At 46.0% G+C, this 15,134-nt stretch overlaps 1 protein-coding gene across 2 annotated transcripts in view; it reads right to left on the bottom strand.

The window, feature by feature from the left end:
• Nucleotides 1-411: 411 nt before the first annotated feature.
• The window catches only part of snx29 (sorting nexin 29), a 113,438-nt gene continuing 98,715 nt past the window's right edge, over nt 412-15,134 (bottom strand). Inside the window, exons 20-21 of one of the 2 annotated variants that reach the window (XM_084485312.1) lie at nt 7,455-7,594; nt 412-3,065 (exon numbers count right to left, since the gene is read on the bottom strand). In XM_084485312.1, the coding sequence (XP_084341438.1) occupies nt 2,939-3,065; nt 7,455-7,594 (267 nt within the window). In that variant the 3' untranslated portion in view covers nt 412-2,938. The remainder of the gene's footprint in view (nt 3,066-7,454; nt 7,595-15,134) is intronic. The other variant, XR_014639567.1, reaches the window with a different exon arrangement.

Genomic DNA, 15,134 nt, shown 5'->3' with positions numbered 1-15,134 from the left:
ACGCCGAGTGAGAAGATGGCCATATCTGCCAGTTATTCCCAGTTGCCGCCATCATCATCATCATCCATCCGACCAATCATCCATTTTCCCTGCGACACACACACACACACACACAAATAACATACAATGGGTTGATGCATTCATTGATGCGTTCATTGATCCATGCTAATACATCTGCACATTTTCACATGTGTACACAAACATATGAGCACCTTCATACCTTCGCATGCATGAGGGCTCCCATTATGAACATGTGAACACACACACGCATGTACACGTACACACACGCGCACACACACGCACAATGACACGCATCCACACAGCATCATAATGGCTTTTGTTCTGCAGGTAAAGGACACATATATATATATATATACATATAGAAGGAGCCATTGATTGTATAAGGGACTGTACATCTTTATTGTTCAAACACTCAACACTGACGGCAACCGACATGATAGGGGAGTCATTGGAGTACATGAGCACAGTAATGCAAGGTGAACACTTTGGCTACATCTTAACGCATGAAGTCTCTTCCTCGGCCTCTCCAGGTGACCCTTTGTTTCCTGGGGAGGATTGAGTGAATCCGGGACATTAGGTTTTGTTTGAGGCGAGTTTGTGATATGTATATGAAGCGACAAAACATTCCCAGATGGGAGACCCATAGCGTTGTCCACATGGCGTCTTCCCGTCTTGGTCGTACGAGTGATTTGAAATATTTAAAAAAAGTCTTTAGATCCGTGGCAGCACTAATATGTAAGGATATGTCCCCAGTATTTCCAAGCGTATCGTCCCACTCCCATTACTCTACACTACGGGCACCATTTTGTTCAGTGTCCATAGCCGAAGAAGAACTAGCTTGAACACTAATGCTAAAAATAGCAGGAGGCAGTGTTCACCTTATCCAGATGTTCTTGGCATTTTCTGCACCTAATATCACCGTAATAATAACTATAATATAGGCTACGTGTTGGTACAAACAGAAGTTCTGACATACTAGCAATCCTAAAGTTATATTGACAGTCCATTGAAAAGTGATTATACTCTTTTTTTTTTTTTATGTGCCAATATCAGTTTTATACAAGAAATCCTCTGAATAAGGAACAAGCAGTCAATCAACAAGGACAATAATAAAAAACATAACAATGGAGGCATCAACGTTACATTACATAATTCATAAAAGAAAAAAAAATCCATGAATGCGTTTAATCTCCAACACTTTGATGACTCACCCGAAAAAGTCCTCGCCTGATTTCTCTGCCATTGTAATTAGCTTTGATAGTGTGTGTCCAGCACATGGCACAATGAGGTGTCGTGGGGGTGTATAAACACTGTGCGATGTACAATATCTGCGGTGGATCTGTGAATTATTTAAATGTCATTTGTCAAAGTGAGCGGACCCAAAACAACGCCCCGACAAACAACAAATGTGTAATTACCTCTTCCTCTTTACCATGGCGATGAAAACAACAGCGTTCCATTTTTTCTCAGCCACCCCCCCATCAGAAACACAATTAAATAAAAAGGTTTTTCAAAAGGCACTACTGCTCACACAAAGACCTTTCTGTTTTCTTTTAACACATTCCCCAAACTACTACGACTTGACTGAGGCATCAATATGCATGAGCTTCTGTCTCAGAAGAATACCCGCTGCACCATTAACCTCATCATGTTCCCTAACAAGCAACTCCGGCTTCTTTGTGTCGAGTGGTTCGTTAGGCCGTAACACCACATCGGTCCCGCTCACAAACATCCCAACAACAGCTTTTAGTTCAGCCATTTAGAAACGCTGTTGTTCTTGGCCAGGTTTGGATGAACTCTTAACATCTCTAGATTAACTCCAACATCTGTTGACGAACTGTAACATCTGTGGATGAACTGTAAAATCTGTGGATGAACTGTAACATCTGTAGATGAACTGTAACATCTGTAGATGAACTGCAACATCTGTGGATGAACTGTAACATCTGTTGATGAACTGTAACATCTATAGATGAACTGTAACATCTGTAGATTAACTCCTAACATCTGTAGATTAACTAACATCTGTAGGTGACCTCTAACATCTGTAGATGAACTCCAACATCTGTAGATTAACGCCTAACATCTGTAGATGAACTCCAACATCTGTAGAAGAACTCTAACATCTGTTGCTCTGTGTGTTAAGTTTGATAGTGGGAGTTGGGTTGTTGGGGGGCGTGCGGTCTCACAGAATAAACCAGATTCAACTTGTTTGAAAAAACAATGGACTTGAGAAACGTCTGAAGCCTTTACGTTTGCAGGGACGCTAGTGGTTGGCTGATGAAGACCTAATGGCACCTTAATGATCCTATTTGGACAAACAGAAAGCAAACAAACAAACTAAAAAAATGAAAATGAAGTAAACACATTTACTGAAAGAAGATTTGTCATGAGGAGCACCTGTGAACCGTCCATCAACTGGTTCCCACCTGGTTTCCCCATCGGTCATCCACAGAAGGAAATCAACACTCGATGTCTAAAGACACTGTAGGCACCCTCACCCCTGGAGACAGCTGTGCTACAAAACAAAAAAAAAAGCGGCACTGACATCTAATCATTGTTGTAAAAAATTCAGTCCAACCTCAGAGAAGTCTGTGTACAGCCAGGACAGTCTCTGTCCTGTCCACTGGCCTCTCACTGAGGTGAGAACAGGTCACAGTGCTACTGTAGGCCGGTGAGCAGACCAAGAGAACCATTCTCCAGATATTCTTCGACTCAGGTCGACCTTGTGCTGTGACCTTCAACCTCATTGTCATCCGTCTTCAATGACCGTTGATCATCAGACTCCAGTAATACCCAGCGATAAAACCCCTCAACGTTTACCTCCAAAAACAGTCCTGGTTCTCAGCCAATCGGGTGCCAATCCAGTCCAAGAGAACAGGTCCAGTTTTCATTGGTTTGGTTCTGTGTTGCGGGGTTAGAGGTCGCCGCTCTGGGGCTCCGGCCGGGCGTCCTGGTTGCGACTGCGGCCCAGTCTGGGGAAACGCGAGGAGGGCTTGGAACGCACCGTCTTGGCCCCTCCGTCGGTGGTCTGGGGCGTGTCCCTGGAAGGCAGAACAACATGACTTTAGTTTGGTATTGTTTTGTGGGGAAATCCTACTGAAACTTTTCTGTATCTTCACCCGGGAACAACTCATGCATTCTTCATCGGCAGCGCGTTAAATATCCAAGTGCTCCAAGTTACACACGGAAACACAAAAAGGCTATTAATGTTTCACAGGGTTTGCCAGCTGAAGCCACCTTTAGTTTTTTACTTAAAAACCACCCACTTGAGTGTGGATTATGCGTTTTTGTGTTCAATTCAATAACCCCATATTGTGTTGAACAGCGAACACAAAACAAAACCCATATTGAAAGCAGGGCACAGTCTACAGAGTGACGTTCAGGCACTCACACTTGTCTTCTCCAAAACCCAGTGCCGGGAACACACGCTTTCCTGGGCACCCACGGCTGTATCATCTTCATAAACAATGTTTTCCCAGCGGCTTACCGTGAACAGAAATGTCCTGTATCTCTTCCGCAGGAGTCACAATCTCCCCCGAGCCACCGGTGAGCCCAGAGAGCGAGCGCCCCGTTTTATCAGGACACTGGGAGGCTTTGGTCGGTCACCCACTGAATCAAATTACAGACATTTGCGATCAAACGCGGATCATTTCCTTTTCTTTTTTTTTTTCCTCTCGCTCCCCCCCCCCCCCACCCCACCCCCACTCGTGAAACTCTGGAGGGAATCGCGGCCTAGACGGACGCATCCCTGCCCTCGATACTGAGGACGGATGGGACGGATGGATGAATGAACAGCGGCTCTTGTCAGACAAGGGGGAAAAAAGGAAGTCGTAATGGTTCCGTGGTCACTGGGGCTTCCCGGAGACGCGTTCCCGCTCCCTGAATTGCGAGTGCTGCTGCATTTCCATTTTCCATAATACCTTCCTCTACGTCTCCATCACAGACCGCTTGGCCCTGTCCCCCCGCCCCCCCCCCCCGGTTGTAGAGAGCTGATTTAGCTTTGAAAAACCGTGGTGAACAATTGGCTCTCCGCTGAAACACAGGCTGTTGCTTTGTATTTCCTGTACCGATTAGTGCTACAAAGTCAACAGTCAGAGGCCCCCCCGGCCCCTCCTGTGGTGAAACAATAACAACAACAACAAAAACAACAACAACAACAACGCCACGCCCCCACTGACGGAGCTGTCAATAGGCCTGTCTGGGACCAATCACACGCTTCATGGGCTGGTGATTGGTTGGAGGTTAGAAGCCCCTCTAGCCAAACAAACGTTATAACAGACTATAACAGGCTTATAGGGAGTGTCGTCCAGGAGGTGGAGCTGGAAGCTGTAAAACGATTGACACGACATTGACACGCCCTGGAATCGATGGCCGAAGTAAGGGCGACAATCAATGAAAGAAACGTGGTCTGGATGGTGGAAGGCCTCATCATCACTCAATAGCTCAATGCTATTGTTTGTCCAGGTTCAGTGGAAACAATACATTTCGCCAAGAGCAGTATAAACACACAAATGCTTGTCGTCACCCTCTCAATTATTATGAAAAATGCTTGCAACTGAGAGTTGGATAAGCAGGAGGGGGTGACTGTGTGTGCATGTGTGTGTAAAACTCCCTACTTGGATGTCAACCCTGACAGCCTCTAACACCGGTTCGGTACCTCCATAGTAAACAGCATTAAGTGGCACCACCACTGGGGTCAAAGGATTGAAAAAAATACGTGGTAATAATCGTGAGCAAAATGCATTGCCCAAATCGCTGACAACACAACACAAAGAAGTCAGTGTGTGAGGGAGGGGGGCGGGGGACCAGCAGGTCAGAAGCGGTACCCAATCAGAAACTCACGACAATCGGGATTCACGCCGCGATTGGCCGACACACGACGTCAGCGAATCAGCCCATCAACACTTCAAAGGGCACGGAGAAGCTGTGAGGACAGGCTGCAACCAGACTCATGTATTCAATTCAAACTGAGCAAGGGCTTGTTTGTGTTCAATTAATGAGGCGTGAAGATATAGACGCTTTCCAACCAGCGTCGGCGGCAGCCAGGCTGTCCTGTGTCTGGACCGCAGGGCGACTTGTTGGGGGTTAATAGTTCTGATGTCGCCAAACGTTTGTGGCTTGACCACCAACTCCTCGTTAGAGTCAAGCATCCAGACGCCACACCACGATGAACGAGTGACTGGGAGGAATTGTTGATCCAAGTGTCACTGGAAGGAACACAGCCGTGTGTGCAGGAACACACACGTACTCATGGCTGAACACACACACACACACACATACAGACCCACAGGACCAAACATTCACGCATGCTAAAACACACACACAAACACACACTCATGCATGCAAACGAACACACACACACACACACACACACACACTCATGGCTGCACACACACACACACACACACACACACCGCATATATGCTCATAAAATCCACTAGTTAAATGATTTATTAGCCTGTGTGTTCAAATGTTTGTCTAACATTAACTGCTCTGCAAACAGTGTCCAGATTACTACATGGCTTTCGTTGTGTTCGCCAAAAAGGAAAAATAATTGATACATTTGTAGTATGACGACTAGACCATGTTAGTCTTAGATGGGGGTGTTCCCTTTCAAATGGTAATTCTATGGGCGATTCTTCATTTCTATTTATTCGATATCTTTATTCTATATTACATTTGAACCGTATCATATCTTTGTCGTACTCTTTGTAGAGTAGCAAATTGCATTGGAATGAAGAAAATTATCTTTGATGTATGATTTAAAAAGAACATATCTTTTTTGATTATAAATCATTGCGGGCAAAGGTTCCCAGGGAGCCAGCCAACAGAACTGACTACATTATCCTCCCGGCCCTGCTATCGGCCTCTATACTATGCCTATTATCATATCTGGCATGAGATGTGATGTTACTTACAAAAAGGCCAGGCGTATGCAGGACTCTGAGAAGAGCTATAGTTCACAGTGAGACAGACAGTGAGAGACAGACAGATAGACAGAAACACACACACACACACACACACACACACACATAAGACTCTCAACGTGCCAACATCATGGGCAGAGAATGAGCCAGAACAAGGTGGAAAAAAAACTAAAAGATAAACAATAATAACAACACCAGCTTGGCTGCAATCAGAGCAGAGATGAATAAAAAAAGTAAAAAAAACAAAAATCCAGCTGCATAATGCAGTGAACATATTTTCCCCTAAGGATGAGGGTACTTAAAGGGCAGAAATAAACATACACAAAGACTGATTCATGAACTCAGCAAAGTCTGTAAATCAACTACAGTGTGTTTAAAGTTGAGAAGATTCATCCCTTCCTTGCGTACCTTTTAACGTCCCCAGTGTGCATTTGAAAGCACATTTAGCCACGCGATGTAATGACTCATCTCGATACCTCCGGGCGCACAGAACTTTCCAGGACACAATCATCCGCGGTCTCGTTTAAGTCGACTGCAGAAATTCAGAGTTGCATATCCTTTCCCCCCTCCCCTCCCCTCCCCCTTTTCTCATATTGCATATTTGCCTTTGGCGTGCGAGGGATAAAACTATGACTATTGATATAAGCGTATCAGGGCGAGAGCCCGCACGGCTTCACAGCGCGGCTCTGTTGACTGCCTCGTGATATCGCCCGGGTTCTCAGAGCCTCGGCGCTGCTGTATGAATGTTTTGTGCGCTCGTCTGTTATCCCGGCGTGCTGAATTACCATGAAAAAACACTTATAAAGGAAGACATGTGTGCGTGTGCTCAGACATTGTTGAAAAGCAAAACTGGAAGAGAGAGATGGAGAGTTTCTTTTTTGGTGTTGAACGAGGTTGTTTTTTTTCTCTGCTGGTTCTTTGGCTGTTTTCCTCAAGAGAAACGGCGTGAAAGAGGAAGAGAAGTAAAGGGGGGCTGAAAAAGGGGACGGGCACAGCGTCTTCCATCTGTGACACTACACCAGAACACTACAGTCCCCCATTATCCAGCCCTCCTTATTTACACCTCAATTGTGGCTCAAGGTCATGCAGACCCCAATACCCATCACCACTCATCAAGGGTCCCTTCGACATCCACCCACCCACCCACACACACACAGAAAATAAGTTCTCAAATATGGGGAAATACACTTAATGTGGCTTAATGTTTACACCCACTACACCATGTATGTGTGAACTGTTAATGATTGAGTGAGTGAGAGAGAGAAGCACGGCCCCAGTACCGCTGTTCCACGGTGTCAGACCCCTTAATCCCCCTCTGGCGAGATGGAAACAGAGAGAGCGAGAGAGTGTGAGTGAACATGATGCTAGTGCAAGTGTCTCTGTGTGTGTGTGTGTGTGTGTGTGTGTGTGTGTGTGTGTGTGTGTGTGTGTGTGTGTGTGTGTGTGTGTGTGTGTGTGTGTGTGTGTGTGTGTGTGTGTGTGTGTGTGTGTGTGTGCACGTACAGACAGAAGGGCAGCAGGGACAGCAGCGTCTCCTTGGTGGGCCGGGTGGTGAACTCAGGCAGGGTCTGGATCAGCTTGTTCATCACCGTGCGCAGGTAGCCCTGCAGCTGCTTCCGCCGTTCCTCCACAAACTTGGCATCCTGCCGGCAAAGAGACGTAGAGACAGAGAGAGGGAGAGAGGGAGAGAGACAGAGACAGAAAGAGAGAGACAGAGACAGAGACATACAGAGATTTATTTTAAATACTCTTTATTCTTAACTGATTTCCTTATATACAATAACTACTACATATGTCAAGGTATCTTCACCTACATAAATAAATACAAACCTAAAAAGAGATATACATACATACATAAACATATATACAGAACAAACATACAATTCTGCCAAGTGATCCAAGTGATCCAAATGTGCCATGTGTGTGTGTGTGTGTGTGTGTGTGTGTGTGTGTGTGTGTGTGTGTGTGTGTGTGTGTGTGTGTGTGTAAAAAGAGAGAGAGTATATTAGAACCATTGGAATCAAGACGATAAAAAACTACAAAGCCCAGAGACCCCAGATGGAGTTGGGTGTGGTGCCATCAAACCCTCTGAATTTAAGTTAATTGAACTGAACTGGTTTAAATTGCACACACACACACACACACGCACAAAAGAAACCAGCATTAAAGAACGAGATAGAGAGAGAGAGCGAATGTGGAGAAAAATAACAGACATATTGCTTGTAAGAAAAATGACGCATTGGCGAACAGCAGAGTATTGAGTTCAAAGCCCTAAACTGATTAGCTGGAGCTAAGTGGACTCTTGCTCGCCCACCGGCTTCCCTATCAGCCAGCCAGAGACTAGAAACAGCAAAGGGATATGATGCACAGGCTAATAAAGACATTGAGGGACTTTCAACCCATTCATCCGCTGATGATTGAAAAAGGAAAAGAAAAGAAATTATACCGCCCGCACTGCCCTTTGAACCTGTGCTTGTGGGCTAAAAATACCACAAACACTTGACATTACAACTTGACATTTGTGTTGGAGATGGAGAAGCTTACATCTTTGGCTAATGACAGCCTGGACAGATGGAATAGAGTATATTCAGGGTACACGCACACACACACACACACTTCTGAACTAACTTTTCTATTTTGTTGTTCCCATCTTTTTTTTTCTTTTTTGCTCTATAGTTAAATGTATGTAACTTCCGCAGTGTTAAATGACAAAAACTTGCTATGCAATCAGAGAAAACATGTCAAAGATTGTGGTTTCATGTGAAAGCCCTTCAATAAAAGTGTCCCATGGCATGAAATTTTCACTTTATGAGCTTTCCTAACATTAATATGACTTCCCCTATCCGCCTATGGTCCCCCAGTACCAAAAAATTGCGTTAGGTGTAAAACGAGCCGTAGGTATATTGCTCCGCCTTTGAAAAAATGAACGCTCAAACGCGCCGATTTGGGATCTGGCCCCATATGTCATCATACGGGACCAGGTTACCTCCCCTTTCTCTGCTTGGCCCGCCCAGAGAATTTGGCCCGCCAATGAGACAATGAGCTAGGACCGTGCGAGCGCCACATGTGTGTGTGTGTGAATACACACACTGTAACGCAAGTGTTCTTTGTTATTTGGATAACCGTTCTGCTGTTTGTGTTATGGCGCATAACACACAACACAATAACGCAAAGACTTGGTGAAAAGACTAGACTGCGTCGGGTTCTCTGAGGTCTCTGGTATTTCCACAACGAGATTCGTAGTGGGGGTTATCTTAGCCATGGTTGAGAAGGAATTGGGAACCGTGACATGGAGGTGAAAGAGATTGTTGCCCAGGATTGTCCGCCGGAGCCCCGCTGCCCGCTGAAAGCTGCCGAGCAGCAGGGCTCCGGCGGGCAGCGGGGCTCCGGCAGGAGACAAGCACGGACAACAATCCCTTTCTCCTCCATTTCACGGTTCAGTCTGTACTTAATATTGATATTAAGTTATAATATTGATAATATTGGAAGTGGAAGAACCAGAGGCGTCTGAGAACCAGACGCAGTCGTTTGAGATTCATAATATCATCCGGAGGCGCACACAGCTTTTGACCATGATAATATATATTATATTATATAAATATCTATATATAACATGATATTATTTAGATATAGAGCTCCAGGACTCCCGCCGGAGCACCCGGAGTGTTCAGTGTTCCACTGTAAACACTAGCGCATGGTACCGTGGCCGCAAGCTGCTCAGGGCCACACCCCCACCCTCCACCTTGACCCGCCTCTAAAAACGGCGCGTTTGTGGAGAGCTCATTGTGGGACTGGCTCGTAGTGGCTGTAACTCTGCACCAAGGCTGAATTTCTTGAACGTCTTCAAATACTGTATTAGGGGCCCACTAACACCTATATATAAGCATCCATAAAGTAGCATGCCATGGGATCTTTAAAAAAAAAAATAATAATGTAAATAGACGCAGCAAGGAACGTTCAGATCTCCACCACTGGTCATCAACTGTCCTTTTTTACAATTTCACTTTCGCTTTTTTTTTTTTTCTCACAAGAAAGAAAGGTCACGGACGTAGAGAACCCCCGTCCGGTCTTCTGAGGGGAAGGGACGGAGGGGGGGGGGGGGGCACCGAAAAAACCAGAGCGGAGCAGATCTCAGCAGGACCGCCGCGTTCTAAACTGCGTGTCGGGCCCCAGCTGACACTACAAACGCTGGGCAGAGGTCCTGGGCCGCCTCCCCCCGGCGCCCGGCGTGGGCTCAGAACCCAGCAGAACGACACGCTCAAACAAACCACACATGGCCTCCCTTGTCCTACTTTCTGTCATCGCTTTATGCGCCATCGCGCATAGCGATTGGGGTTGCTGTTCGTCTCTGTTGTCCAGACTGCCAGAGCGGATGCCTTTGTTTGAGCGGAAGACAGCTCTGTGGTTTTGGGTTTCTTCTCTTCCCCAGGAGAAGGGGAGAAACGGACGGCGTGTTTGAATGGGGGAGCTTCTGTGTCAGAGCCGGTACCCGGTAAGGCTTTGAACTGTACTGCGTGTGAGTCCATTAGAAAGACAAGAACAGGGCGCCGACCGGGGCTGAATGCGCCAGCGGGTAGAGCTCTCAAGCAGTAATATAAAGGGAAATGCAGCGCTGGATACAGCAAGCCAAGATGCTTTAATGGACTTTTTTTGTGATTCATGAGAAAATAGTTGAGATTCTAACTATCTTAAAAAGTTCATACTTTGATGAATTCATGAAAGATGCATAACAATGTTGAAATAACAGTCGCTGCAGGCACTAGGATTCATCTGAAATCTTTGTAAACGTCAGCCGCACACAGGTACAGCCCAGGAACTTTTAGGTATTGAATCTCATTCTTTATTTTCTATTCATTCTTTATTTTCTGTCTAACCCCCACGCCCATGACACGCACAATTAAAATGTGATGAAAAATAGGGACAGACAGGGAAAAGTTGTGCTTCTGATGATAACCAAAAAGCTGTCATTGAATCAACCTGTGTTTTTTATCATATTGATATGTCAGACAGATGACTTTTGAGTTTCAGATTAAGGTAATTCAGTTTTTAAATGAAACGCATGCTGCTTGTCAAAGCTTTCACTGTTGATCTTTTTGAGTGCATCAAAACAATAAACACGGTGTAAATGACTAAATTTGGTTAATATAAAGTACTCTCTTACTTATTTACTCTTACTTACTCCTAATTTTCTGTCAATTACAAATCAAGAAAATGTAATTCTCTTTTTTGTTTGTTCACAGCTGTCACAAAGCAAATTAAGGTGAAAATACATATTTTGTTCGCCAGCCCAAGGAATATGAAGAAAGATGGGTTGACATGACCGAAGAACATTTCAACCCAGACCAAAGAAACCATCCAAAAAACATCTCTTCTTACCAGTGTAAGAAGAAGCACTTTTAATGATAACCTGGGTTTTTTTAGGCATGTAAAGTATACATAATCATATTCATGTTTCAGACAGATGACGCATCATACTTTCAGATTAAAGTTGACATTCTTTAAGGATCAGAGGGATTGCGGTCGCGATAAAAAAAATAATTAACGAAGGACAGAAAAGAGACAGGGAGAGAGACCGAACCAGACAGACAGACAGACAGACAGAGAAAGAGAGTATAAAATGGGACTGTGGCCCAGGGGCTGATTCCCTTACTAGTCGAGGTATGTACGTTGCACCAAATGAAGTGAGGAATACATTACACAGGGGTTGACTGGACGGCTGTGTTGTTTTGTGCGGTGAGGAGTGTCTCAGATAAGGACATGCAAGTCAGCACCTGTTCCAACATACTCCACACCCCTCCCTCCGGCCATCACTCTGTCTCTATTTCGCTTTCTCTTTCTCTCCACCCCTCTCCCTTCCCCCTCCTTTGCCTCATCCAATTTTCATGGATGTCAAGAGGCCAATAATTTGCATGGACAGCTCGACACAGAGAGAGAGAGAGAGAGAGAGAGAGAGAGAGAGCGAGCGAAATAGAGAGTGATGGCTAGAGAGAGAAGGAATAGGACGGCAAGGGAGAGAAACAGAGCAAAAGAGATAAAGAGAGAAGAGGAAGACAGAGAGAGAGAGAGAAAAGGAGAAAGAAGAAACTATGAGAGAGAGAGCGAGAGAGCGAGAGAGAGAGAGCTGGAGAAGACGAGTGTCACCTCTCGTTCGCCCACTTGTGCGATCTGCCGGCTCATATTACCCCACACGTGCCTCACCCCCCTGGCTGCACCTTCCTCCTGTCTGACCACGTCTCTGCCACCACACAGTGAACCGTCACACTGGTCATCCTATGTGACAGACATATAGTCTCATGGAACAATGACATACATAGAGAGGGTCATGTTAATGGAACGGACGCCCATGACTGGAGAAGACACACACATATATATATATATATATATATATAAATACACACTAAATATTTATATACATATATATATATATATATATATATATATATATATATATATATATATATATATATATATATATATATATACATATACATATCTATATATCTATATATATATATATATACACACACACACACACACACACACACATATATATATATACACAGTTACAGTTAATTTGTTGTTCATCCTCCATCTGCAGCTTACTGTAAAGGACGGAAGCAAGGTGGAGGTTTGCTCCGGCCTCTGTGTGAATGCCACCCATGGCACCTTCTGTCCTGTGCACTAACCCACTTGATGGCTACCTGCCTGTGCTGTATGCCCGTCTCCCTCTGGCTCGGAGTCTCTTTCACACATTGTTGCTTCATGAAATGTACAGTGGATTTTCAAGTTCACATGCATCTATATGTAATTTGTGCACGTACACACCCACACACACAAATGTGCACACACACACACACACACACACACACACACACACACACTCCCTCCCTCTCCCACACCAACACACACCCTCACACCCTCACTGGCAGAGAGGTGATAAGGGTGTGTTGCGCTGAGGGCGGGAGATACGCTGCAGGTAAGCCCATGTAACCCAGTGCCACAATCTCAGCGGAGGCAGTGGATTCTCACGGGCCACGTCACTCAGTGGCGGGAACCACAACTCCACACTGCAGGCTTCTGGGGGGGGGGGGGGGGGCTGCATGCTGCGTCCCAGCCTGTTGCCCGGCAACAGGAGTTCAGGTCAGGACGGCCACGAAGGAATTTTTACAACTTAGCGGAGGAAGGTCAGTTTTTGTGTGGTATTACACGGAGGTCCTCGCGTGTGATTCTGTAGCGTTTCATAACAAGAAGCTGTGGACTGGAAAACTGTGGGGATTCTCTGATTTTTGCCGTTACATTAGATGGTGACATAAAATGCATTGGTTATTGCCATAGCTGATAAGCACTAGACCCAATCCTGAATCAAAATCCCTTTTTGTCTATATTTCCTGCACGACATCGTCGCTTTCACAACCCCCATCACCATCATCTCGGATACCCTGCGGAAACGACGCCATCGCTCGCGCAACACAATCGCCATGACGACGGCAGACAAAAGACTATCTATTCTCTCACAGGCTCCTTCCGAACCGGGCCAGAGAAGTCCAAAAACAGCGACAGGCTGCGGTCACACCGAACATAAGGGGTGTGCCTGAGGGAGGGTGGGATGGAACAGGAGGAAGAGAGAGAGAATTTCTAAAATGTCCAATGTGCCGCTGGTTTCATGGCCCATTAGGGGTCTTGTTCAGACACACCAGAGAAAGGGAGGCCGTGAGGAGAGGAGGACAGAGCGTATGGGAGAAGAGACGTAGAGTGGGGGAGGAGAGGAGGAGAGAGGAGAGGATCAAAGGGGAGAATAGGGAAAGGGAGAGAAGTGCAAGGAGTGGAGGGGGAGAGAGGAGGAGAGGAGGAGAGAGGAGCATAGGGAAGGATGGGGACGGCTGGAGGAGATGAGTGGAGACTGACGGCGAGGAGGCGAAGACAAAGTAGGGATAGGAACCTGCCGGTGAGAGAGGGGCTGTTTGAAGATAGAATAAACGAGAGATTGAACAAAAAGGAAAAGCGTTCAAAAAGTTTTTCCAAAGAAACAGAATTTCAAAATGTCTGCTGACAACTTCAGTCGATCTTCAGTGCAGGTACTGATGGACGCGCACGCAGCACACGCACCAGACAGACACACATGCATATGACGACTGGCTGTGTGCATACATCTCCACGAGGATGTGGTCACACACACACAGCCACACACACACACACACACACAATCACAATCACACAAACACACACCGCAGGCCGTGGCATGCATAAAACATCACAGGGCGATTCCGAAATGCTCATACAAGACATCCACAGCGTGTCTTTGTCATGATTAAAAGCGTCAAACATGCATATTGCATTGTGTGTGAACACAACATACTAAAACGTTGTTTAATGATTCACTTTGTAGTTTCCGGATGAATATGTAATGGAAGCCCGGGCTCTGCGTTCTACCCGAAGGTAGCAGGGCAAAATGGCTGTTATACGAGCGGCACTCACCAAGCGATGACACTGTGCATTGTGGGAATTCTTCCATAATTTACCTGTAATCGGCATGTGCGCACGCTCACGCTACAACGTGGAACGATGTTTGTTTGTTGTCAGCTCACTCGCGTAATTGCCGTGACCTGATTGGCTATAGGCCAGGGAAAAAAGAGGCGAGGATGCTTGAGGCGTCATGGAACAGTTCTCACATGCTTTTGGAGAATCTGAGTCATCTAACTTCTCTCCCCTTCTCCCTCCCTCTGCCTCGCTTTCCCTCTCTGTCTCTCAGTATGCATTCTTCTTCTTCTCCTCCTCCTCTCTGAATACCCTTCAGAAAGAAACTATAGGGCCTCAAACAAAAAGAAATTGTTCTCCGTTTGAAGCCAAGCATGGGGGGGGAAAGGGGATTTGATGGAGGACAAAGGAGTGAGAGTAGATCCAGCGTGAGAGAGACCCAGGGCTGATGGAGCTGGCGAGCGAGGGAGCGAGGGAGCGAGGGAGGAGGAGGAGAAAAAACAAAGAGAGATGGAGAGGAAGAGGAGTTCTGAAGAGGAGTGGACATTTTTTTGGAGCTGTGCCTTGAGCGACCAAGCCCACTGAAGGTGTGCTCCCTGGATTGAGCGGTAGCTGTTTGTGTGTGTGTGTGTTTGCGGGGCGCTCCAAGCGAACGCACTTTAAGATGGGATGCCAGGTGGCTAGGGAAAACACAAGAAGCCCATGAGC

The sequence above is a fragment of the Micromesistius poutassou genome (assembly GCF_964030765.1).
Source record: "Micromesistius poutassou genome assembly, chromosome: 21".
Classification (NCBI taxonomy): domain Eukaryota; kingdom Metazoa; phylum Chordata; class Actinopteri; order Gadiformes; family Gadidae; genus Micromesistius; species Micromesistius poutassou.
Note: the sequence above shows the minus strand (reverse complement) of the source record. Positions and strands in the feature narration are given on the sequence as shown.